The sequence below is a fragment of the Gymnoscopelus braueri genome (assembly GCF_963280865.1).
Source record: "Gymnoscopelus braueri genome assembly, chromosome: 17".
Taxonomy (NCBI): Eukaryota; Metazoa; Chordata; class Actinopteri; order Myctophiformes; family Myctophidae; genus Gymnoscopelus; species Gymnoscopelus braueri.
Window position 1 is genome coordinate 35,590,017 of NC_137617.1, and position 25,508 is coordinate 35,615,524.

The 25,508-nt window shown below is 41.0% G+C and overlaps 1 protein-coding gene across 1 annotated transcript; it reads right to left on the reverse strand.

Annotated features, from left to right (window-relative positions):
• Nucleotides 1-1,143: 1,143 nt before the first annotated feature.
• On the reverse strand, nucleotides 1,144-12,252 carry LOC308103995 (annexin A4-like; the record flags this gene model as incomplete). The annotated part of the gene is made up of 15 exons (XM_080454237.1): nucleotides 1,144-2,112; nucleotides 3,234-3,356; nucleotides 3,818-3,876; nucleotides 5,413-5,508; nucleotides 5,636-5,729; nucleotides 5,837-5,893; nucleotides 6,062-6,141; nucleotides 6,719-6,809; nucleotides 7,489-7,602; nucleotides 7,765-7,859; nucleotides 7,971-8,058; nucleotides 8,365-8,601; nucleotides 9,580-9,620; nucleotides 9,804-9,993; nucleotides 12,100-12,252. The coding sequence occupies 15 exons, from the start codon at nucleotides 12,250-12,252 to the stop codon at nucleotides 2,053-2,055; spliced, it is 1,578 nt and encodes a 525-aa protein (XP_080310363.1). The 3' UTR covers nucleotides 1,144-2,052.
• Nucleotides 12,253-25,508: the final 13,256 nt, after the last annotated feature.

The following is a 25,508-nucleotide window of genomic DNA, read 5'->3' on the forward strand; positions in this document are numbered from 1 at the left end:
ATAGTAGGTTTAAAGTGGTTAAACTGATTAACTAATTTAGCTGGGGACCCCCAGGAACCCCATCAAGGACCCCTGGGGGTCCCCTGACCACACTCTGAGAACCACTGGTGTAAAGGGCACACATACTGTACATCGCTCTAACAAACAGCTCAGCTCTTGTCAAGGCCACTCAATAATAATTAAGGTAATAATTCAACAGAAAAAGATGACACAGACTCCTCATAATAATAATAAACCAGGATCCACTGGAAATGTAATTTGATCTCCCCATGAGTGTAAGAAAAAAATAGATAAAAACTATAGACTTGATTTGCGTAGGTACTGCAGTAACCTACAAAAAGGACATAAATACCATTGTTGAATATTTATCTCTGTTGTTGCAGATGTTTTTTCCACTTGTTTAAGCGAGGATTGTGTAAATGCAGTGAGCCTCATTAAAAGTAAATTGACTCCCCAACACAAAACAAAAACAACTAAGCCAGAGAGAAACAACAGAGCTGAGACTCGAGGACATCTTCTCACTACATGTAGCCTGTATTGCTATTTATAGCTCTGTTCCAATGAACTGCAAACTTCAAACATTTTCCCCTTCACAGATCATGGAGCAATACACATGCTGCATGGCACTTATGTAAGCCTGGCCATATTACTTCCATCTTTTGTTCAGTTTTAGGTCCTTCCAAGGAGAGGTTGGGTTGACTTGTTCATTGCATTCATAATCATTACCTAGGTGGTGGAAAGTAACTAAATACATTTACTCAAGTACTGTACTTGAGTGCAATTTTTAGGTACTTTTACTTTTTTTTTTGGACAAATGTTGACAAGTTTGAGTACTTTTACTTTGGCATATTTTGATGCCAATCAATATATGCCTATTTTGTTCTTTCACTCAAGTACAATTTTAATACAGGCCTTTTACTTGTAACAGAGTATTCTTTATATGGTTGTATCGTTACTTTTACTTAAGTAAAAATAAATAAAACCTGAGTACTTCTTCCACCACTAGTAGACAATAGGCCAAGGAGGAGAAAATGGAACTGGATTTGAAATGCAAATCTCTCTATTATGTGTGACCGAGCTCCCAACAAAGAATCATCACTCCATGTTTATGCAAATACATCACTCCAGTTCACACACTGCAAATCCTGATATGTCAGAGCATTTTATTGAAATGAGTTACGGGTTCATATTGCAGTACATCACTATGAAATGGCGATTAGTGGTACAAAATGACAAATGCATCAATTTGGGTTCAAGGCATGAACACCATTGGTGAATCATACACTGCAATGTAAAAAATAAAACAAATCACTAGTTAGTAAAATAGTGAACACATTCTAAATCAAAACTATTTATGTTGAACATTGAACAAGCAATCAAACCATCTACATACGAAATAAAAATTTTACGTGAGCTCAGGGAGCCCTCTGCTGGCGAACACAAAGACCAGTAAAATGCGGTATATCGGTAAATGAAAATGTCATAACTGCAATATTGAGAGACAAACAATGTAACGATTGCATTTTGTACATATAATATTGATCCCAGCTTGAATAAAAGAGATACATTGTACACTGACGTGGCAATAGGATTCCTTCCTATAGGCTTTGGGCCTTCAGCATTTTAAATACAAGGCAACAGTGTGTCAATAGCTGCTGAACATTGCTGATTGAATTGATGGCTTGAAAACAATAATGCCAAAAAAGAAATGCTATAAAAGAAGGTGCTAATTTTTGAAAACAGGACTAAAGCTGTGGTCCGTTAGTGGCACAGAGGCACTTTAAAATGTGTTATTAATCTATATATAGTATATAGTATATATATATAATCTTGGCAAACATCTAGCATTATGCAGTAGCACAAAGATTGTACGTGGGTTGAAATATAGTTTTGTTCCACTAACATGAACATTGACTTATCCCAAGAGGGAAGTGATATACTGTGAACTAACATGCATGACATGGCTGATATAAGGACATGGGAACGGTTAAACTATGAAGCATGTAATACGTTGTCCTTATGGCCGTGGTTCCTTCATGTGTGTGCGTGTGTTCAGTCACTTCCACCACACAGCTTCAGCAGCAGCTTCTTGTAGTCTCCAGAGGTGTCACCCTAGGGAAGAGAGAGAGGTAGAGAGAGAGAGAGATGATAGTATTACAGTAAATCAGTTCCCAATGAATACGGACAAATTCACTATCGCCACAAATTCCAATTCTTTGTTCCATCCTCGCGTCCCTCACTCACATCGTTTCCTCGCGCCTTAGGAGGCGAGAATTAGACGCGAGGACGGACAAATCGATCACGTTTCGACTTGACAATGGGAACGCTCCTAGCTCACAAGTGTCATTTTGAAGCGATGTCAATGACATGTAATTATGACAGCGGGATCGAATGTCCTGTTGTGTTGGATGCAGTATTTCTCTCTATAGTTATTGCTACATACAATAGTATGTATTCATTTCCTTCCACAGGACATAATAGATGTGAAAATAAAACATGGTATTAGGAATTAAACTGTTTGACAAGCATTCTCCCTGCAAGACTGTGTAAATATAGATCAATCGAACCATTATTGAATTTGTAAGTGTATTTCACAAATGTTTATAACGAGGGTGCAATTTGTGGGAAAAGATCATAGAAATACAGAAGGGGACTAGATTACGTGTTGCAATACAACAAACCTGTAATAGTCTGTAGGACTGAAATTTACAACTACTAAAAATCAAAACTGCCGAATGAATAAACTACTTCAACAGCTTCCAGAGATATAAAGAATATCAGTATCTCTATTCCAGTTTAATCGAGTGGGACACTTTCACTCCACTGTATCAAGTTTCAAATCACGATATTGATATAATATCGATATCGTTGCTATCGGGCATATCTACATATTTCGAATGTTTATGTTTTTTGTTCTACTACACAAAAGTAGCAAAAATTGCCGATGCACAAGCTCGCGATGTGCAGTGATGTGACGGGTTGTGAGTAGATCTGCCATTTTCACTATTTGTTTAAAAACAAAGTGAAAGTGGTTAAGTGTGTCTGTGGGTTTTATAAATATTGAACCAATGAGAAGTATTAAGAAGAGCTTGTGTCTAAATTTTAACTACATTGGATCCATTCGAACACAAAAATGTTTTTCTTCCTGAAAAGTAACCGTTTTGGACATACAAGGTTTCCACCCAACAGCGACGATATACATATTGTCCAGTCCTACTCTGCTCCATACTTACAGAGATGGCGGTGTAAAGTGACTTGCCGTAGACCTTCACATACTCCTGCCTGATGTCCAGCATGTCCACCTCAGAGCGGGTCACCATGACACGGATGAGTGTCCTGTCTTTGGTCCCCGCTCCCTGTTAACATAAACATAACACGTTACTTATGCCCACAAACACTTTGATTGATCTGCATTTGTGGTTTTAACAGTGGTTCTCAAAGTAGGGTTCGCGGACCCCCAGGGGTTCTTGAGGGGGGTTCCAGGGGAACGAAAGTAGTTAACATAGCATCAAAATCCCTTGAATCACTTGAGATTTATTTCATATTTAAATGATTCAAAAATAGCAGATCTACAAGCTCACAACGTGTCGAGATGTGACGGGCTGTGAGCTTGTAGGCTACTGTAGATAGTCTATTTTGGAAGACAAATTAGTTATGTGTTGATTTTCAACACATAACTTATGAGGGTCCCTGGCACAAAATCTTTTCAGATAGGGGTCCGCGGTCACATACAAATCGATGTGGGGGTCCTTGACATGAAAATGTTTGAGAACCACTCAGTTTTTACAACAAAATAGGACAGTAGGTCACACTGTACCGCCATGGCCTTGTGGAGTCTCTCTGCGAAGTAGGCTGGGGTGTTCCTGATGCATTTCACTGCAAAGTGACAGGAGGAGACGTCAGTGTTCAGACACTAAAAGCAGATGCTTCACTTCAACATACCACTAAAATCATAATGGAAGAGTGTCATCGTACATTTGATAAGTGATTCAGCTAAACCTCGCTAATCTGCACTTCTCGGAAATTTAGGTCTTTCGGACTGGTCAAATTGACAAAATGAGTGGTTTCAGTTCCATGTAGTACACACTAAAACACTAAAATCATGTTAATTTCACTCTGAGCATGTACAAATGAATTTGGGTTGATTTTTCCATTCTCAGATTTTACCGTAGCAACACAGTAAAAATCCAAAGTTCCAGCGTTAATGGAATTCTTAAATACACAGAAAGTGTTTCCATTTTTCTTTTTTTTTGGTGACGGAACGGGACGCACTTTAGATACAGTATCATGTCCAGAGAGCACTGAGCGAGACACCTCTGCTCCATGTTTGTGTCACTCAAACCCTCTGCATAGGAGAATTACAATGATATGTAACCTTTATTTAACCAAAAATATATTGAGACAAAAAGTCTCTGCACTGGCCAAGAGGCAGAAATCTTACACAGGATTCACATGCGTACAAAGACACAATACAGGACAAACTACACAAAAGAAAAGCATACAGACTACCGAACATTACTCCAGTGAGAGTACGTGAGGTTTAAAAGTCTTAAGTACCAAACAGTTAATGCAATAAAACAATCATAAAACACCAATCAAAAAACTACACCTCAGAGCAGGAACAGCTTCTGGCGAGGACGTCTGCTATAATCTTTTTAAAACTCCTAAGTGAAATTAAAGAAGGCAATGCGAGTCTGGTCTGAAGGTCATTGCAAGCCTAAGGGCCAAAATAAAATAGGCTTCTTTTACCAGCCTCAGTTCGCAAAAGGGGAACAGTATAGCAATGCAGCAAGGCATTTTACTGAGTTTTTGATCAACAAACTTTGAACAAATGAAAGAGGGGAGATTACCAAGAATAGCTTTGTAAAGGAAGACGTAGCAGCGCTGTAACCTGCGCGAGGTTAAAGACGACAAACCAACTAATGAATACAGGGTGCAATGATGGGTCCTGAATGCAGAGTTAGAGATAAATCTCAGTGCAAGCATGATAAGAGAGGATCTAGTTAAGCTGATATAGTGGGACAAGCACATCTATAAACAGTGTCAACTTGATCTAGATGCGACAAGAAAAGGCCAGAGACCAACTACTTTGATGAGTGCCGCTCCTCTCCAAACGCTGAACTATTTTCTACTCAAGGCACCCAGGCATCCAAATACTGGATGCAGAGGGCGCTGAATCGCGAGGCACGGCACAGGGAAGAGGAACGTTCCCAGCCCGCCTTTACCGTAGAAATGCATGGCGGAATGTAAGGCGCTGGCAGCACCCAAAAAAAAATGCTTTCACAAGGATTTTGAATACAGGACTTTTAGTATTTTTACACTGCGGTATTGCTACTTTTACTGAAGTCCAAAATCAGACAACTTCCACCATCCCTGTGAGTGGGTTTACGCAAGTGTACTTTAAGAACTTACCAACTGCCACCATGCCACCCTCCACGTCTCCAGACATCTCCCTGCAGATGCTCTTTTCAATGTCCCGGCCACACATTTGCTGGTACTCGTGGAAGACTGACGGAGACAAGAGTTGCCGGCATGACAGTTATAGTCAAACAATATCGTCAATGTCACATATCACTAAACCATTATTAATAGTGTTAAAAAAACATTGGGAAAATAACAGGTACTCCAGGCATACCTGCACGAAGATGAGGCTTACTGCGAGCACACAAGATCGCATTGAACTGAGACTCATCAGTCCCTACTTTGTTCTCCCCAGCAGCATACAGTTTCTGTTAGAAACACACACACAAATTATTATCACTGATATGAATTATTATCATCGATGCGCTAATGGACGCTCTAAAAAATATTATCAGTCTTTAAATACAATCTTTACCTGAGCATCCTGTTTGGCCATAGCGACATCCACGTTTTCCCTCTCATCTCGATTGCCCTGGAAGAAGAAAACAACAAATTTACGTTTCAACAGGCGGTGTAAAGAAATCTTAAATCCAATACATTATTTATGATGTACCACTCCAATCTAGTCAATAATTCAACTTCCTCCTCCTCCTCAGTGCAGTCCTGTTTGAATAATAAACTGCAGCAGATACCTACGTACCTGACAGAGGGAAACCAGGAGTCTACGGAAGTGTCCTGAGGTGTCATTGCTGATGGAATCCTCCAGGGTCTTTCCATACTCTGGATGCAAAAGTAACATAATACATCTGACCATCACCTCCACAGTATATAACACAGAATAAAGTCCACATTACATTCATTTCTTTGGTTAATACTGACTCCTCCATTTGATTTACTGATTAGTTGAGCGATTCAAAGCTTTTTTTGTACACCCACCAGAGGGCGCTGAGAGCTCAAAAAAAAAACCTGGGCTGAAACACAGCCACAAGGCTGAACTATTACACATGTTGTAACGGCTCTGTACCTAGAGGTTAGTAAGTGCAGGAGTGCATGAGTAAGTGCAGCTGCAAAATGCATATTGTCCCATGAATACGCTAAACTCTAAAGCATCTAAAACATGTGACCTCTTTTGGTAGACAAGTGATGGCGTGCTACAGGGGAGAGGGGGCGAGCTGGCTTGTTGTGAAACACAACAGCGTATTGTGATTGTCCTTGTTTATTGTAGTGGCTCTGTGAATCCCACAATGCAGCACAGAAATTATACAATCCAATTACAATCATGTGGTGAGTACATTCACTCATCGTGAATACCTGAATAACAAAAACAGAGATGATAATATGAGTGTGGGGCACTCACCAGATTTGTAAACTTGATTGATTGCCTGTATCTCTGCATTGCTGCGAGATGACATGATCTCAATCAGACAGGCCTCATCAGTCCCTGCACCCTGCATAGGAAAATAAACACCTTTAAGCCATGCAATCCGGGAACGCATCTCTATCATTTTAGATTTATTTTGGCTATTCAAAAATAGCAAGATATACAAGCTCATAGCGCGGCACAGAGTGCTGCGCTATGAGCTTGTAAATCTGCTATTTTAGTAGATGTAGAGGTCCTTGACAAAAATGTTTGAGAACCATTGATATTATAGCAGCATCATTTTTTTAACCGTTAGGATTTAGAAGACATTTGTAGAACCCCCCAGAAGCAAAGATGTTAGTTAAAAATGTTCCCAAAAGAAACAGCAGATCTACAAACTCGTAGCGTGGCACTAGAGCTTGTATATCTGCTATTTTTGAATAGCCAACGATAATGGTTAAAGTGGTTAAAATCTAAAATGACAGATGCTTTCCTGGTCTTAATGGGTTAATGAACACCGCCTTATTAGTCAGTAAGTCATGCAAACAGACTGCAAAACCAGCTTGTGTGGTAAGAGAAAGCAAGCACACTGTGCTGTTTGCTATCACTCATGATTGAATTTTCCGTTTGTCTGGTCTTCATTGTCAGAATGGAACGGAACTTCTTTCTGGTCACATTGTGAGATGAGTCACACCATTGCTGACGTAGCGTCTCCCAAAACAAATATTGTATCATCTACTTAAAAAACAAGCGATGGAATTACTGACATGTATGGACTCTCTCATTTCGGACGCATCGAAATGTGCATCTGTCTGCAGCGTGGCAACAACCAGTCTCTCATAGTTTCCAGTTAGCTCCGACTTCAGATCGTGGAATAAATCCTATGTGGAAAAACAGACACACTTGAAAGTAAGGTCACTCAAGATATAACTTCCATTTAGTGTTCAGTAGTCAAAGGAAGCACTTTCAACTGTTTTACAAGTAAAAAGTAGTTTTACTGTAACTCCTACATTCCCATAAAGTCCTTTTACTGTAACTCCTACCTTCCCATAAGTAGTTTTGTAGGCAGCTACCAGTGGGACCCTCTGCTTATTACTGCGACTTCCCAGAAGTTCAGTGATAGCGGACTCATCAGTGCCTGTTTCAAAAAGTTAATAGTTAAATTATTATTATTTTTATTAAGGATGCATGTATTAACCCCATTATTCAAACAGGTGCAATATTACGTATATGCTGACCAAATACTGACCAAATCCCTTCATTGCTTTGCGGAGAACTTCTACATCCCTCAATGGATCAGCTCCTGGAGCATCTTTAATGGAGCCCCTGAATCCTCTCTAATAACAAACATAAGAAAAATACATACTTTCAAAATAAAACAATAAAACTTTAGGAGGAGAAATGTTACAGGTGCATATAAAGACTGCACTTGCAGACAGTGTTGCCAGGTCTGCTTATTATAATTTCCTCCCAAGAGTTTATTTGAAAATAGCTGATATGATATATGTTTAACGCGCTCATGTGGCCCATAGTCGCTTCTTTTGGGCTTGTTTTCCTAGACCTGGTCGCTCGTTTCCCTCACAGAATCTGGCAACACTGCTTGCGGACAGATATTTGAATGAATCCAGAATTGAAGTTCGTACATTGACAGGAGAGTGTGGAACGGCAGGGGCACCTCCTCCATGTCCCGGACTGGTTGCTGGGGCACCCTGGTAACCCGGCATTGGCTGTCCTGGCGCAGGCCCCCCTCCGTATCCCTGCGGAGCACCTCCCGGCCCCCCTCCGTATCCCTGCTGCGGAGCCCCTCCTGGCCCCCCTCCATATCCCTGCTGAGCACCTCCCGCCGGCCCCCCTGGATAGCCCTGCGGAGCCCCTCCCGGCTGGAAAAAAGGAAGGGCGGTTATTAGCGCTAAAGTACACAGTGACATAACTTATCTATAGAACAAACCAGTGCCATGATGCAGTGTTGATTTCGTTGACTAAAACTATGACGAAAAATGTTCGTCGACTACCTTTTTTCACTGACGAAAACGAAATAAAAACTAGGCTATGATGACTAAAACTAAGACTAAATATATTGACAATTTCGTCAACAAATAAAAACTAGACTAAAATGTTAGGGAGGGACGAGTGGAGAAGAGATCCAGTAGAACTAAAAGGCAAGTCATTTTATGTTTGGTTGCGCTCAGGTGTTACGCTCTGAAAATATCAGATCTACAAGCTCACAAAGCGTCGCAGATCGGCTATTTTCAGCATGCAACCAAGTGTAAAATCCCAGCCATTACGACGCCATCAAGGCACCACCAAAATACGTTTTAGTCGACTAAATCAACTGTAGATTTAGTCTACTATAATCTTATGATATTTAGTCGACTAAAACTAGACTAACAGTGAAACATTTCAGATGACTAAAATATGACTAAAACTAAATGGAATTTGATTCAAAAGACTATGACTAAAACTGAATCAAAATCAACACTACCCTGGTGGCAGGAACTTAGTAGAATGCACATACCGTAAATTTCGGACTATAAGCCGCGACTTTTTTCCCATTTTTCGACCCTGCGGCTTATATAACGGTGCGGCTTATCTATGGATTTTTACAGCTAACGGCCACTAGGGGACCTCCTAAATCTATGGATTTTACACCCGCGGCTTATAGTCCAGTGCGGCTTATATATGTACAAATCATTCAATTTAGCTGCTGCGGCTTATACTCAGGTGCGGCTTATAGTGCGAAAATTACGGTACATATACGGTGTTTTTGAGCAAATAAGAGATTATGCTTAAGTCAGTCCATATGCTATTAATCACTTGACAGTGTAGAGGTGAAGGGGTAGATAAGAGATTAAATGTACCATTCCAAAGCCGCCTGCTGGTGCTCCGCCCCATCCTCCGCCTGCGGAGACAAGGGATTGGTTACGTAATGCTCAAATAGAGGGGTTTCGCTTACAGGCCAACCATTAATTCAGAAATATCCTATTACAGTCAGTTGTTTATGATTGCACTAATTGTGTGAAAGAATTAAAAGGTTAAACAGGAAAATAAAAAGGCTTCCGTAAACAACAGCATTTAGCCTTACCTCCCTGTGGTGAGGGATAGCCCCCTGCTCCGGGCTGCTGCTGTGGTGGGAAGCCCCCGGCCTGGGGAGGGTAGCCCCCCCCAGCCTGTGGAGGGTAGCCGCCTGCGGGTTGAGGATATCCGCCTTGTTGGGGAGGGTATCCGCCTTGTTGGGGAGGGTAGCCACCGGCTTGGGGTGGGTATCCACCTGCCTGTGTGGGTAAGATTGTCACGATCATGATATTTTACTCGACAATTAATAGAATTGCCATTAACATGGATTAAAGCGAAATAAAATCTCACGAATGAAAATATATTGTTAGGCCAAGTCCTAATGCAATTTGTGAAACAGTGTGAAAATGTGTAGAATTATGATGTTTTGGAAGCCTATACAGCCAACCAGTTGAAGAAATCACACAGATTGATGCTATTTTGTATTTTGCATTTTAAAACAACATGCCAGACGCCAGAGGGTTAACCTTTGCTTTTATGAAATATCTGCCATCATTAGGATTTTCGGGAAGACTGAACTGGCATTCTATTGCTAGTTTGACCATCTACAAGCTTACAACACGTCGTGTTGTAAGCTTGTAGATAGCCTATTTTGGGTGCATGACATGCTTCCATAGAAGACATGCTGACTTCTATGGAATCCAAATGACTGAAATCAGCAGTGGTGGAAAGTACATTTACTTAAGTACTGTACTTAAGTACAATTTTGAGGTATTTGTACTTTACTTGAGTATTTCCAATTTCCAATACTTTTACTTCTACTCCACTACATCTCAGAGGCAAATATTGTACTTTTACTCCACTACAATTATTTGAAAACTAGTTACTAGTTACTTTGCAGATATAAACTATTATATTATAAAACATATATTAACCACTTTAGCCCTATTTTATACATAGGCTATTTTCAAATATTTTAGTACTTTTACTTTTGGTACTTTAAGTACATTTTGATGCCAATACTTTTGTACTTTTACTCAAGTAATTTTTTTATTCTGGACTTTCACTTGTAAGGGCGCGCTCTCACCGCACTTTTATTTTACCTCTGGGGCAGAATCTGCCAATGCATTGTCAATGTAAATGCGTGGATTCACGCAAGAGCAGATTTTTCCGCTTGTCGCGCAGACCTTGCGTTTATCTGCTATACGCGACTTGTCTATTGGAAGCATAAAACTGCTGGAGGCAGGAGCTGATTTTCCCTCTCTGTTCAATCGGGTGAGTCGAAGGCGGACCGCCCAAGACTCAGGAAGCAACATGGTGCTCAAGGCAGCAGGCAGTGCGGGCTACGGGGACGGTCTTGAATGTGAGTGACAGGTGCGTCACAGCGTTTTTTTTTAATCCGCTGGCTGCAAAAAACTGTGGCCGCGCACAACCTGCATTTAACAGCGGCCAGCCAACTTTTGGTGAGAGCGCGCCCTAACAGAGTATTTCTATATTGCAGTATTGGTACTTTTACTTAAGTAAAGAATTTGGTACTTTTTCCACCACTGGAAGTCAGTCGTGGTGACTGAGAACTTCAATCCATGCATTAATGATTTAATTGTGTATTTGGACATCGGAACAGAAGGATAAAAATTGCTTTTCTGTTTGCCCTTTTAGGCTTTTTTAAGTCGTATCTGCTCAGGGCAGATATGACTTAAATATACAAAGGAATGACTGAGCATGACCAGGCATACCTACCTACCAGCATACCTGATTAGGGTATCCATAGCTCATCTTTATGACCAGCATAAATCATAAAAATAAATAATATACCATCAATTAAACAGGCCATATATTTAATAATTGTACACTTTCCAAAAATATTCAAAAAGAGCAGAAATAGTCAATCTACACACTCACAACGAGGGGCGATGCAGCGCGTTGTGAGCATGTAGATCGGCTATATCAGCTTTCTTGTTTTTAACCCATTCAATCCGGGGACGCATCTCTGTCATTTTAGATTTATTTGGCTATTCAAAAATGGCAGATATACAAGCTCATAGCTCGGCACTCTGCCGCGGTATGAGCTTATAGATCTGCTATTTTAGAAAAAAAAACATATATTTTTTAAAGCAAACATTTGTAACTGAAATTTTCACGATTTTTCAAAAATAGCAGATCTACAAGCTCATCGTGCGGCACTCGGTGCCGCGCTATGAGCTTGTAGATCTGCTATTTTTTAATAGCCAAAGAAACCTAAAATGACAGAGATGTGTTCCCGGTTTGAATGGGTTAATAGATTAATTTATGCAGACGAATAGAAACGATTCTGACTATTATGCAAAAAAGAATTGCGATTAGGTAATAATTGTGACAACTCCTACCTGTGGTGGGTAGCCTCCGGCTGCAGGAGGGTAGCCCCCCGCCGCCGGGGGGTAGCCCCCTGCTTGGGGTGGATATTGCCCTGGTTGTGGCGGGTAGCCCCCTGCTTGAGGTGGATACCCACCGGACTGATTAGGGTATCCAGGATAGCTCATCTTTATGACCTATAGGGTTGAGAATGAGATTAAGTCATAGTTTAGTTCTTTGGCGTTCTTCCTGAGACAATTTCTCTGCCTAAATATCAATCGGACTTTGTTGCTTTTGTGACTCTGTTGGCAAGACACCTTATTCTGATCCATTGGAAGAAAACATATCCACCCTCCCAATCCCGCTGGATTTGATGACATACTGTACTTTTTAAAATTGGAAAAAATTAAATACACATTGTGTGGCTCTATCTCAGAATTCTATAAAGCATGGCAGCCTTTTCTATCGCGCGTTGACAATCTTGCACTTGAGCCCCCAACGGAACCCGATTGAGTCTGTAACCTGTGTATATGGCAGTAGTCATTCTGTTATGTAATAACCCCTTGGTGTGTACCTGCTTTTCACCTCACTGACATGTACAGTATGTATAATTGCTTTCAATGACCATGCCTATGTTTAACTCAATGTGGCATTTATAGACCATGGACTGTTTTGTATATTAATTGTATTGGAGATTTTACGTTGTGTATTTGTTTAGTTTGGTTTTGTTTAGTTTTTTATTGTGTGTGTGTGTGTGTGTGTGTGTGTGTGTGTGTGTGTGTGTGTGTGTGTGTGTGTGTGTGTGTGTGTGTGTTTGTTTTTGCTGCTGTTTATATCTTTTTCTTACTTGATATTTGACTATCCTGTTACCCACTCATTTTCTTGACTGTTTTGGTAGTTTGTTTATTTACTTCAGTAATGCCTATATGACCTGTGAGTATGTAAAACATATATATTTTAAGTCATATTTTGGTTACCTTGTCTATGCTGTGACTGACTGATACTACAAGTATTATTTAACAAGTTAATATTAACCATGCCCATACAACTGCGATTGTATACCTGCTGCTATCGTATCGTAATTTTTTTTGATTTTATATACCGGCTGCAGTGTTGACTTTCTATATGCGTGATGTTTTCCACCTGCAAAAAGCCTTTCTGCCTTTTGTAGTGCTATATCTATTATGTAGCCTATATAGCCTATATACTGAACTTTGTTTGATTTAACTGTGCCTTCCTGTTACTTGACTTCCTTCTCTATTCTCTCTCCCAACACAGACACTAATGGACTCTTCCTGTAACTGCAATGTTGAGAGCTTGCTCAAAAATGAAATTTCCAGATTTTTACACATGTAATCATGCAATGATTATGTGAAAATAAAGTGGATTCTGACTCTCGTTTGTCACTTATTAGTAGTATCATGGTATTTTGGAGTCTCTGCCTACGTCGATTCCTAAATGTTCTATTCTCTAAAAGTATAGGCCAACCTTCAACCATGTTATGTGAGCATATAAATAGGAGTAACACAAGTGAGTTGTTATAGGTGCAGGCCATGCCCCGCCTCGTTTAGGCAAATTGCTGTGTAATCTGAGCATCTGACTGGAGGGAAAGGCACCTGTTGCAGTCCTGCAGCAAACAATCGATCACAAACTATTAACATTCCATGCACAAAGGAAGCAACTTAAAGAGTTTGTTCAAGGGGCATGTATATTCGGACAGGCTACGCCCTTCCCCCCGCTCATTTACTGATTACTGCTGTCTCTGCCGCTGATCCAACATGAGGCCCACCCACACCCAGCAGGATAACAGGATTTGCAAGCTACGCAAGCAAGCATTCTAGATCAATCGAGCTTTACTAGGCCTGTGATTTGTGAATCGCCAGTAGCTTGTACTACAGCTTTACCCCCCTTAAACCTCTACATCAGAGACGTGACACATGTACACAATGGCGTATGCTAAATATATGTTGTCGTCATCCACTCTGTTACATAACAAAACATACATCAGCATCACGGTGTCCTCCGCTGCACCGCTGAAGTTGGGACGTTTAGCGTAGCCCTGATACATGACTGCCAGTCATGGATGAACATCAACCTGGTGTTTGCAATTTCTCCCTTTTTGGCCCGTACATCTACATAAACGTTCACATTTCAAGTATAAAGTGCTTACCCCCATGGCCACGGATGTTACAATTCTGTTCGGGCCCTCAGAAGTACCCGTATCTTCCATATTGTTAAATAAAAAAGCATTTTAATCCGATCGGTGGCCATTTTATTCGGATTTCCTCCATTTGCTATGCTTTCAACTACGCGACCCTATCGGTGGGGAGGTGTATTGCACGCTCCGATACATTCTAACTATGAGAAAATGTCCACCGATCGGATTAAAATGCTTTTTATTGAACAATACGGAAGATAAGGGTACTTCTGACGGCCCGTACATAATCGTAACATCATTGACCATGGGGTCAGCACTTTATATTTGAAATCTGAACGTTTATGTAGATGCACGGGCCAAAAGGGGGAAAAGTGCAAATACTATTTTGAAGTTATCCATGGCTAGGACGTCTAGTAGCATTCTAGCTTCATCCGGGTGATCCGTCGTAAAACATAACACGACCCATAGATAATTCCGTCAGACAGGCACTCATCAATCATTCATTCATCACATTCTTTCAACCGCAGATCTGATTACAGTATCAGATTATCAGCATGGCACGAGTCAACATTCCGTTTAGGTTTTTGGGGTTTTGATCCACTGCTAACAGTAACGTGACCCTTCATCGGGCTAACCGTGGCTAATGTAAAACCAGATAATAATAGCTCACTGTCTGCTGATGCTCCAAACAAACAAACAAACCACCTTTCTTATACACTTTGTTATTAAATGACACGTTAACAATACGTCGGTTTGATATCATATTCCGTGCATACTTTACAATGGAAAAATTCATGAGATGAACTTACTGTAGAGAGGAGTGTTTCAGCAGAGCAGATTCAGGAAGGGAGGACAGTGAGAGTGTTTAGCTGTAAAGCAGCTAAGTGGGTGGGTCCTTAGTTGTTTATTTCCGTCCTTTTACAATAGCCTACTGTTATAACCTTTGAACAGATTTTGAAAGAAAATCAACGATAAGGTTAAACACATTAGGCCAGTGGTTCTCAAACCTTTTCATGTCAAGGACCCCCAAAATGATATGTATTTGGCCGCGGACCCCCATCTAAAAATATTTTGTTACAGGGACCCCCCAGAAGCAAAGATTTGAGTTACAAATGTTTGCTTAAAAATATATATATTCAATGATTTGCACACATTTTCTAGATTTTTCAAAAATAGCAGATCTACAAGCTCATAGTGTGGCACTCGGTGCCGCGCTATGAGCTTGTATATCTGCTATTTTTGAATAGCCAAAGTATAAAAGGTCATAATTATTCTGATGCTATATTTACACATTTTGCTGGGTACCCCCTGGAACACCCTCAAGTACCCCTGGGGGTCCCCGGACCCCCACTTTGAGAACCAATGCATTAGGCTACTAAATCCTGTGTAAAGTAAGTTTAGGCTACTGCAATCTTTTAAAGTGGTGTCTCAAGATCAGTGGTGGAAAAAGTACAATAATGTTTTGTAAATGCAATGTAGAAATACTCGGTTACAAGTAAAAGTCTGGTTATCAAAATCTAAGTATTGGTATCAAAATGTACTTAAAGTAGGCTACCAAAAGTAGAAAGTAGCCTACTCATTATGCAGAATGTCCAATTTCGCAAGTTTTCAGATGTATGAAAATCATTTGAAAATAGGAGATCGACAAGCTCACAAGCTTAAGAGCTTACAAGCTTGTAGAGCTTGTAGATCGGCTATTTTCAAATGGCCGAAATGTATATAGGGCTGACTTGGTTGATGCATGTTTTGTTATAATCTAAATCTACAAAATCACTAAAGTTTTCAAATAATTGTAGTGGAGTAAAAGTATAATAGTTGCCTCTGAGATGTAGTGGAGTAGAAGTAAAAGTATTGAAAATTGGAAATACTCATGTAAAGTAAAAAATACCTCAAAAGTGTACTACAGTACTTGAGTAAATGTACTTAGTTACTTTACACCACTGAAAATCAACGATAAGGCGATAAGGATAAGGATGTGTAAAGTATAGGCTACTGAAATCTTTTAAAGTTGTGTTTTAAAAATCAATGTAAAGGAAGTCAGTCCAGGAACAGGATGTTTGACACTGTGTGGGCTGTCACTTGAGCAACACACACACACAGACCACATGTGACCTTTAGCTGCCTCTTCCACATCAATGTGGGCCTAACTCTTCAGCTACTGTTCGTATAAAATAAATGTATAACAATTACATTTTTATAATTGGCACAGTGGTGGAAAGCAACCAAGTAGTATACTTTTACTTTTGAAGTCATTTTACTTTACTTTTGACGCATTTTATTGTAGACTACCTTTACTCCATTTACTCCACTTGAATCATTTGACAGCTTTAGTTATTCATTTGCAGATTTACCCTATATTATTGATGCAAAACATACATTAGCTGATAAATTATGATGTATTTTATAGGTTAAGATAAGAGAGATGAGACACATCCTCTTTAGTGTCCAGGTGCAGATACCCAGCAGCACATAAAGTAATTAAAATCAGATGAACACTTTAATGCATTACTAATGAATTGCAAACCGATAATATGATTGTGAAATGGGCTGTCCTGCATAATGATGGGTGTTTTTACTTTTGCTTTATTTTGATGCCAATACTTACGTATTCTTTTTTGTTTTTTTAACACTCCCTATGAAGCACTTGCCTATATAATGCATAATAAATTAAACACTCATAATAATAATGATTCATGACTCATTATAAAGAATTTGGCAATTACAGAAGTGGATTATATTCTGCTTTTTTGATTGCCATTTGATTTCATCTTAGAAATATTGCTTGAATTAGAGCTAGTTTTTGGAGCTAAATAATTTAGTTTTCTCTCGGCTTGATTACTGCAATGCACTTTTCTCTGGCCTGCCAAAGAAAACGGCTGAACTGACAGATTACAACTTTTTCAAAATGCGGCAGCCATAGTTTTAACTAAAACTAAGATGAGAGAACATATTACTCCAGTTTTAGCTTCACTACATTGACTCCCAGTTGTTTTTAGGATTGATTTTAAAATAATTGTACTTGTTTATATAGCTCTCAATGGTCTGGCACCTTCCTACCTCTATGACTGACTGCCTGCCTAGATATGTTCCAAACTGCTCCTCAGGTCTTTTAGTGCTGAGTCAGCACTGCTGGCCTGCATGCTCGAAGTGCCTACAATGACATAAAAAACACGGTGAAGCAGCATTCTGCTTCTACGGGCCGACGGCATGCAAACTCCCATTAAACCTAAGGCAGGCAGCCTCATGTCATGAAAGGTGCTATACAAATAAAGTTTTAAAGTTTGTTATTATAGCACTTGTATAATTACAGTTACTAGACCAGTCCGTTGGGAACTGGCCTACTCAGGAAGGAACGATGCAAGTCAGTGACCCTTTGTGTCCCTTTTATGCCCATATACCGGTATGGAGATTTCTATATCTGTCTGTCAGTGTCCCTTTTATGCCCATATATGGTGGAGTTCCGTGTCAGGCATGCCCAAATATGGAGTCTAGGCCAGTCTATGACGATTCATTGATGACATCAGGATATTCCATATATGGGGATTTGTGGATTTATCGATATTTATTTAAGATCTGCTGACCGCCGGTTCTGGACAACTGCCTATCCGACCAACTCAACCCCGGGCACGGCACTCCCTCGGGTCATCTGCGACGCATGCGCCGAGTTTGAAGTCGGTCGGACGGCCCTCGGAATACGTTAACTACAGACACACGTACAGAGATTTCGTGCATTTGTTGTAAGATAAGCACTCATAATGCAATCATAACACTTTATAAAGCCTTTCACAATGACTTATATAAGGTCAAGTATCATAATATTTTATACTTACTGGTCACTCACAGACTTTCTCTTTTGGCCAGGATCATGGCCAATGCCAGATACAGCTCAAGTGGAGTTAGGAGGTTTTTTTAACCATTAATGTGGAGATATTTTTTTGTGATTTTTTCGTGACAAATTATTTTTAAAAACATAAACAATGTCTGGTTTATTTTTTTGAATTCTCACATGGAATTTGGATGAGGCTGGAACCTTGCCTTTTTCCTTTTATATTTGATATATTTAACTTCAATGTTATAATGGAAGTCTAAAGCAGTCAGATCGGGCTGAAACCTTGCCCAAATATGGAGTCATTATGTCATAGTTGACTGACGTCATAGATTGGTCACGTGAAGTCTGACATCTACATGAGGCCACACCCCTTATTGGACCCCGTCTTATTTATATTATTTATTTGTTGCTGTTGTTAGTCATGGCTTCCAGTTCCCACCTGATATTGTGTGGGAGTTCTGATTGGTCCAGATCGTACTGAATAATTGCTAGTTTGCATAACGTCTTGAGACTAGGACTTAAGTCTAACATGTACAGGTCAGCAGGTCCGTTTTCTCCTCCGAAGAGGATGATACGATCTCCCACAATGCAACAGCACATCCCATACATCCCACACAGTCTTTTCCCTTTGGGCTCAACCTTCTTCCAGGAGAAGGTCTTTGGACTGAATTTCCACAGATCATTGAGGCCGGTAGAATTAATTATATTTCTTCCACCAAATATGTACATCTCTCCATTGTAGGTAAAGGCTGAATGACCCCTGCGTCTTTCTGGAAGAATCTGTGCAGAAGGTGTGTTCAGCCAGCAGTTGGTCTCTGTGTCAAACACTTTGATGATGTTGCTTAAGAAGGCTCCGCCCCCAAATACAAACATCTTTGTCCCGATGATGGTGGCAGAGTGATGTGATGGATTAAATTCTGGAGTGTCTCTGGTGTTAATTAAAGACCAGACCATTGTGGTGGTGTCCAACTTGTAATTATAGTATCCAGTCCTATTGGACTGGATACTATATACTACATACATGACCTTCCCCAAGACACAGGCTGCGTGGTTCCTGCTCTCCACTGGAACAGTTCCAGAAACCTTGTGCTTGAACCATCTGTGGGTGTCGACATCAAATGCATACAGCACGTTGCAGTATTTCCTTGTGTCATAATCATAACCCCCCCAGATGTAGATCATATCTTCTATCAGCACAGCTGTGTGGCCACTGCGATTGGATGGAACCTTAATGTGAAATTCTCCTCTTCCAGTTGTCACTGGGGTCAACTTCCTCCAGCGTAAAGCCACTGTGTTGAAGACGTGAACATCAATCTGATCCTTGTCGACGTTACAGTTCCCTCCAAATGTGTAGACTTCGTCTCCCACGGCAGCAGCAGCAGCAGCCTGACCATCTAACACTGGTACTGTGTTCAGATGCAGCGTCCAGTAAGACATTTCTCACAACAGCTCCTCCAGGGAATTAGATTCTTCAAGTCTCGTTGTGTAACAGAATGGAGTCCTAATGTGTGCTCTACCACTTATATTGGTTCAGTGGCACAAGTGTCATGCAAAGTTTGACCAATCCGCTGATTGGTTGGGCTGGCCAATCAAGGAAGTCCATGACTGTTGATGTCCCTAGTATGGTAAATTGATCATCATAGCGACCCCAGCCAGACAGGCTCTACACAGCAGAGAGAAAGGCGGCTCTACACAGCAGACAGACAGGCTCTACACAGCAGAGAGACAGGCTCTACACAGCAGAGAGACAGGCTCTACACAGCAGACAGACAGGCTCTACACAGCAGACAGACAGGCTCTACACCACAAACAGACAGGCTCTACACAGCAGAGAGACAGGCTCTACACAGCAGAGAGACAGGCTCTACACAGCAGACAGACAGACAGGGGGTCCTCAGAGTTACTACAGGGGGTCCGCCAAATCTTTGTGTGATATGATATATATTTTTTTTACATGAACCACTTGAACCCTAGTATCCATTTTCTGAGGAGAACTTTAGCCAAAAATAGCAGATCTACAAGCTCACAACACGAGAGATCGGCTTGTAGATCAGCTATTTTTGGCAAAGAGTTATAGGTGTAGTGGGGAAAAAAGAGCAGCACAAGTTTATCTGAAACACAATTTTATACAGTATAGAGGGGGTCCCTGCTTCATCTCTTTCTCAGCTAGGGGGTCTTTGGCCTGCATCGCAATGCAACGCGTTGTGAGCTTGTAGCTTTAAAAAAAAAAAGAAGCCTATATTGACATGGCCAAAATATGGGCCAGGTTTATCACCAGAGACATTTGTTTTATCTGCTCCTTGGAAATGCAGGTTCCACACAGAGATTCCAGACTCATATCTACACAGTGATATTAGTCTGGCTATGCCAGGCTAGTGACTTAATACATTGTCAGATACTTGAATGTGTCCTTATATTATCATCACTTTACCCACATTAATGCATTCATAATGCATTATAATAACTGTTATGATGCATTATGTAGTGTGATTGGAAGTCTCTCACTAGAAGTCTACAAAAGAATGCTGCGAACGGCACTTCATGGTGTCCTTGGCGGACCACATCAGAAACGAGGACTTCTATGGCGGTCTCCCACGGGTCACAGGCAAGGTCAGAGAGAGAAGGATGAGGCTGGTGGCAAGCAAACGGATACTGTGGGAGCCAAGTGCCAACCCAAGGCACAGCTAGGAGGGGAAAGAGGCGCACCACCTATGTAGACACGTGGCGCCATAGCAGAGCAAGCACTGCAGAGCAGAGTTGGTGTTGGCATCGCATCATAAGTCACTATAATTGGTTGCTTTAAGTACATGGAAAAATAGCATAAATTATTTGCAAGAAGAAAACACCAAAAGTTTCTGCCTAAACCTTCAGTAATGTCATTACTCATTACTTTACTTTACATATAGTAGACTGTAAAAAAGAGAAAATACATTGTATACATTGTAAATGGTAGGCTACATTATAAAATGCTATATTGTTACTGTTGACAATGACAAAATCTGTGACAATGACAAAGTTTCCTGGTTGTAAAATATTATTAGCTGTGTTACTTAAATACACTGCAGATATATTACATTTGAAATATGTATTTATGTCCACATAAACAGAAGTACAAGAATGCCTTACAAAGGACATAAACACTGCCAGTGCAGTCAGATAATGGAAAAACAGCCAGTTACAAAGTGCATATAAGGCAGAACATTGTTACATACAATAATGTTGGCATACTTGTCAAACACAGCAGACAACAATCATGGGTAAAGGAAACAAGCCTCTTCCAAATTGAGCGGCTTCCTATAATAGCTGATATTGAGCAGTACCTTGCTAATTGTTTGGCCCTCCTTTTGGAGAGGCCGGCCACTTGAAGGCCCCTCACAACCAACTTGTGCACGTGCCCCCTAGGCTACCAAAGATAACAACCAAAAGTTTACATCTGTAGCCTAGCTGTGATATGGTCTGCTAGCGGATGATATTTTAGCACTTTGGTTAGGAAGGCTTCCTCTAAGCTATTGCTGTATATTTCCATATGGTTGCTTCACAGGTAGCCTACAGACAGGGGAGCGTATTCAAAGAGGTGGCTGTTGGCCCTGAGCCGGGTGAGGGGTTACAATTAGCATTCCCAATTGGGGAGACAGAAGGTCTCCATCCCCCCTTCCTGCCCTTTACAGTTGCAAATGTGGGGGCCGGGAGGTGGGGGGCTCACCTTTGAAGGCTGACACACCCATACATGTTACCTCCTCTTATTCAAAATGTGACCACTGCTATAAAGAACCATACTGAAATGCATCTTAGTGTGTGTGTGCCACTCCAGGCCGTTGGGCTGTGGAGATGGTTGGCTGTTCTATACTGTCTGTACTGTCTGAATAAACTGGAAGCAACGAAACCTCACTAACTAGTGATGACTCCTTCATTCTACAACCATTCATTCTCATCTCTGGGACAACAAACTTATCTGCAATATGGCGTTGTTGGCAACTACGAAAGCAATAGAAACCTTTAAGTCTGTGGTTTTTAGATACCACATTATGGCGTCGAAGTCGGCAGTCGTGTTGGTTTGGTTTTTTGGAGGCGCAAGTCTCCAGGGATACTGGGCCAGGCGTCGAAAGAACGTGCGGCGGGACATCGGGACGACGTGACGACAACATTTCGAGAATCTACAAGGAGAGGACTTCATGACCAGGTCTAGGACGGCTGTACGACTCATCTGGCTGCCCAAACTTATCTTCTGCGATCGCTAAAGGAGCGCGCTGCGGTGCAGACGGCGGTGCGGGGGACCTGTGAATGGAAGGGGTTCTTCGTAGCGGGTATGTTGTGGGGAGAGGACAGCGGGTGCCGGCAGAGTGGAGGACTTGCGATGATGGGGTTCTTCGTGGAGAGTGTGGTAACACATCTTCAGCGATCGCAAGTGGAGCGCTCTGTTGTTAAAATGCAGCTATCTGTTGACAATCTGGGTACGGCGCTGGAGCACGGCTGGGGTGAGGAGATGACATTGAGGGAGACTGCAAGAGAGACATTATCGAACGGGACACTGCGCATATGGGACCTGGGGTTATGTTTTTGTGATGAGCGTGGGTTAAACTATGGGGCTATGGCTGCCATGGGAAGTGATGCGAGGGTATTTTTTTTGCTTTCTGGTCTCCTGTGTTTAATGTGAGTTTACTTTGTGGGTTATTGTTTCATTGGGGGGTACGCTGCCTTCTTTTTTCCGTGTGGGCACTTTCGTGGTAGTTGTCATATATGCTTGATGGTACGGTGTAAAACTTAGGGATAAGAATTAGGCTATCTTTGAGTATATTTTGGTGACTGGGCGAGGGGGACATTGATCTTGGGGGGTGGTGCTATCGCTTGGTGGGCGTGATTCGACTGTATGCTGTCAGCTTCCACTGGGTGGCTGTGTGATGTTTTATCCTGGAGTTTAAAAGGCTAACAGAGGGATCCTGCACGCTAATTAGTTTTGGGGGTGTCTATTTGATGTAATTCACCGTGTCGCTGTACTATGTCATCTTGGTTTTTGTATGTGCATTGTTCTGTGTGATGTTGTTTGCTGTTTTAGTTTTCCTGAATGTTTACTTTTTTTCCTGGTTGGTGTTCCGGTCGCTTTTCATGGGGGGCGGATTCTTTGTGGTTCTTTTGAAATATACGTGTTTGTGGAAGACGTTTGAAGTCTCCCATGGGGGGTCTGCTGTATATTTCCATATGGTTGCTTCACAGGTAGCCTACAGACAGGGGAGCGTATTCAAAGAGGTGGCTGTTGGCCCTGAGCCGGGTGAGGGGTTACAATTAGCATTCCCAATTGGGGAGACAGAAGGTCTCCATCCCCCCTTCCTGCCCTTTACAGTTGCAAATGTGGGGGCCGGGAGGTGGGGGGCTCACCTTTGAAGGCTGACACACCCATACATGTTACCTCCTCTTATTCAAAATGTGACCACTGCTATAAAGAACCATACTGAAATGCATCTTAGTGTGTGTGTGCCACTCCAGGCCGTTGGGCTGTGGAGATGGTTGGCTGTTCTATACTGTCTGTACTGTCTGAATAAACTGGAAGCAACGAAACCTCACTAACTAGTGATGACTCCTTCATTCTACAACCATTCATTCTCATCTCTGGGACAACAAACTTATCTGCAATATGGCGTTGTTGGCAACTACGAAAGCAATAGAAACCTTTAAGTCTGTGGTTTTTAGATACCACACTATAATCAAAAGTACAGCTTTTGAGACACATCCTCTTTAGTGTCCAGGTGCAGATACCCAGCAGCACATAAAATAATTAAAATAAGATGAACACTTTAATGCATTACTAATGAATTGCAAACCGATAATATGATTGTGAAATGGGCTGTTCTGCATAATGATGGGTGTTTTTCCTTTTGCTTTATTTTGATGCCAATACTTACGTATTATTTTTTGTTTTTTTTAACACTCCCTATGAAGCACTTGCCTATATAATGCATAATAAATTAAACACTCATAATAATAATGATTCATGACACATTATAAAGAATTTGGCAATTACAGAAGTGGATTGTATTCTGCTTTTTTGATTGCCATTTGATTTCATCTTAGAAATATTGCTTGAATTAGAGCCTATCTAGTTTTCTCTCGGCTTGATTACTGCAATGCACTTTTCTCTGGCCTGCCAAAGAAAACAGCTGAACTGACAGATTACAACTTTTTCAAAATGCGGCAGCCATAGTTTTAACTAAAACTAAGATGAGAGAACATATTACTCCAGTTTTAGCTTCACTACAGTGACTCCCAGTTATTTTTAGGATTGATTTTAAAATAATTGTACTTGTTTATATAGCTCTCAATGGTCTGGCACCTTCCTACCTCTATGACTGCCTGCCTAGATATGTTCCAAACTGCTCCTCAGGTCTTTTAGTGCTGAGTCAGCACTGCTGGCCTGCATGCTCGAAGTGCCTACAATGACATAAAAAACACGGTGAAGCAGCATTCTGCTTCTAGCCTACTGGCCGACGGCATGCAAACTCCCATTAAACCTAAGTCAGGCAGCCTCTGTGGGTAGCTTTAAAGCACAGCTCAAGACCTATTTCTTTACTCTTGATTTTAGTTGATTTTTAAATATCTGTGTTGTTATTCATGTCCTCACTGTTTTTGCCTGATTCACTGCCCTTTTTGCTATTATTTTAATGTTTAATGTAAATTATTTGTACTTTTTCTGTAATTGTATTCTTGCTCTCTAAAGCACCTTGAGCTGCATTTCATGTCATGAAAGGTGCTATACAAATAAAGTTATTATTAAAGTTTGTTATTATAGCACTTGTACAATTACAGTTACTAGACCGGTCCGTTGGGAACTGGCCTACTCAGGAAGGAACGTTGCAAGTCGGTGACCCTGTGTCCCTTTTATGCCCATATACCGGTATGGAGATTTCTATATCTGTCTGTCAGTGTCCCTTTTATGACCATATATGGTGGAGTTCCGTGTCAGGCATGCCCAAATATGGAGTCTAGGCCAGTCTATGACGATTCATTGATGACATCAGGATATTCCATATGGATTTGTGGATTTATCGATATTTATTTAAGATCTGCTGACCGCCGGTTCTGGACAACTGCCTATCCGACCAACTCAACCCCGGGCACGGCACTCCCTCGGGTCATCTGCGACGCATGCGCCGAGTTTGAAGTCGGTCGGACGGCCCTCGGAATACGTTAACTACAGACACACGTACAGAGATTTCGTGCATTTGTTGTAAAATAAGCACTCATAATGCAATCATAACACTTTATAAAGCCTTTCACAATGACTTATATAAGGTCAAGTATCATAATATTTTATACTTACTGGTCACTAAAAGACTTTCTCTTTTGGCCAGGATCATGGCCAATGCCACATACAGCTCAAGTGGAGTTAGGAGGTTTTTTTTAACCATTAATGTGGAGATATTTTTTTTAGATTTTTTCGTGACAAATTGTTTTTAAAAACATAA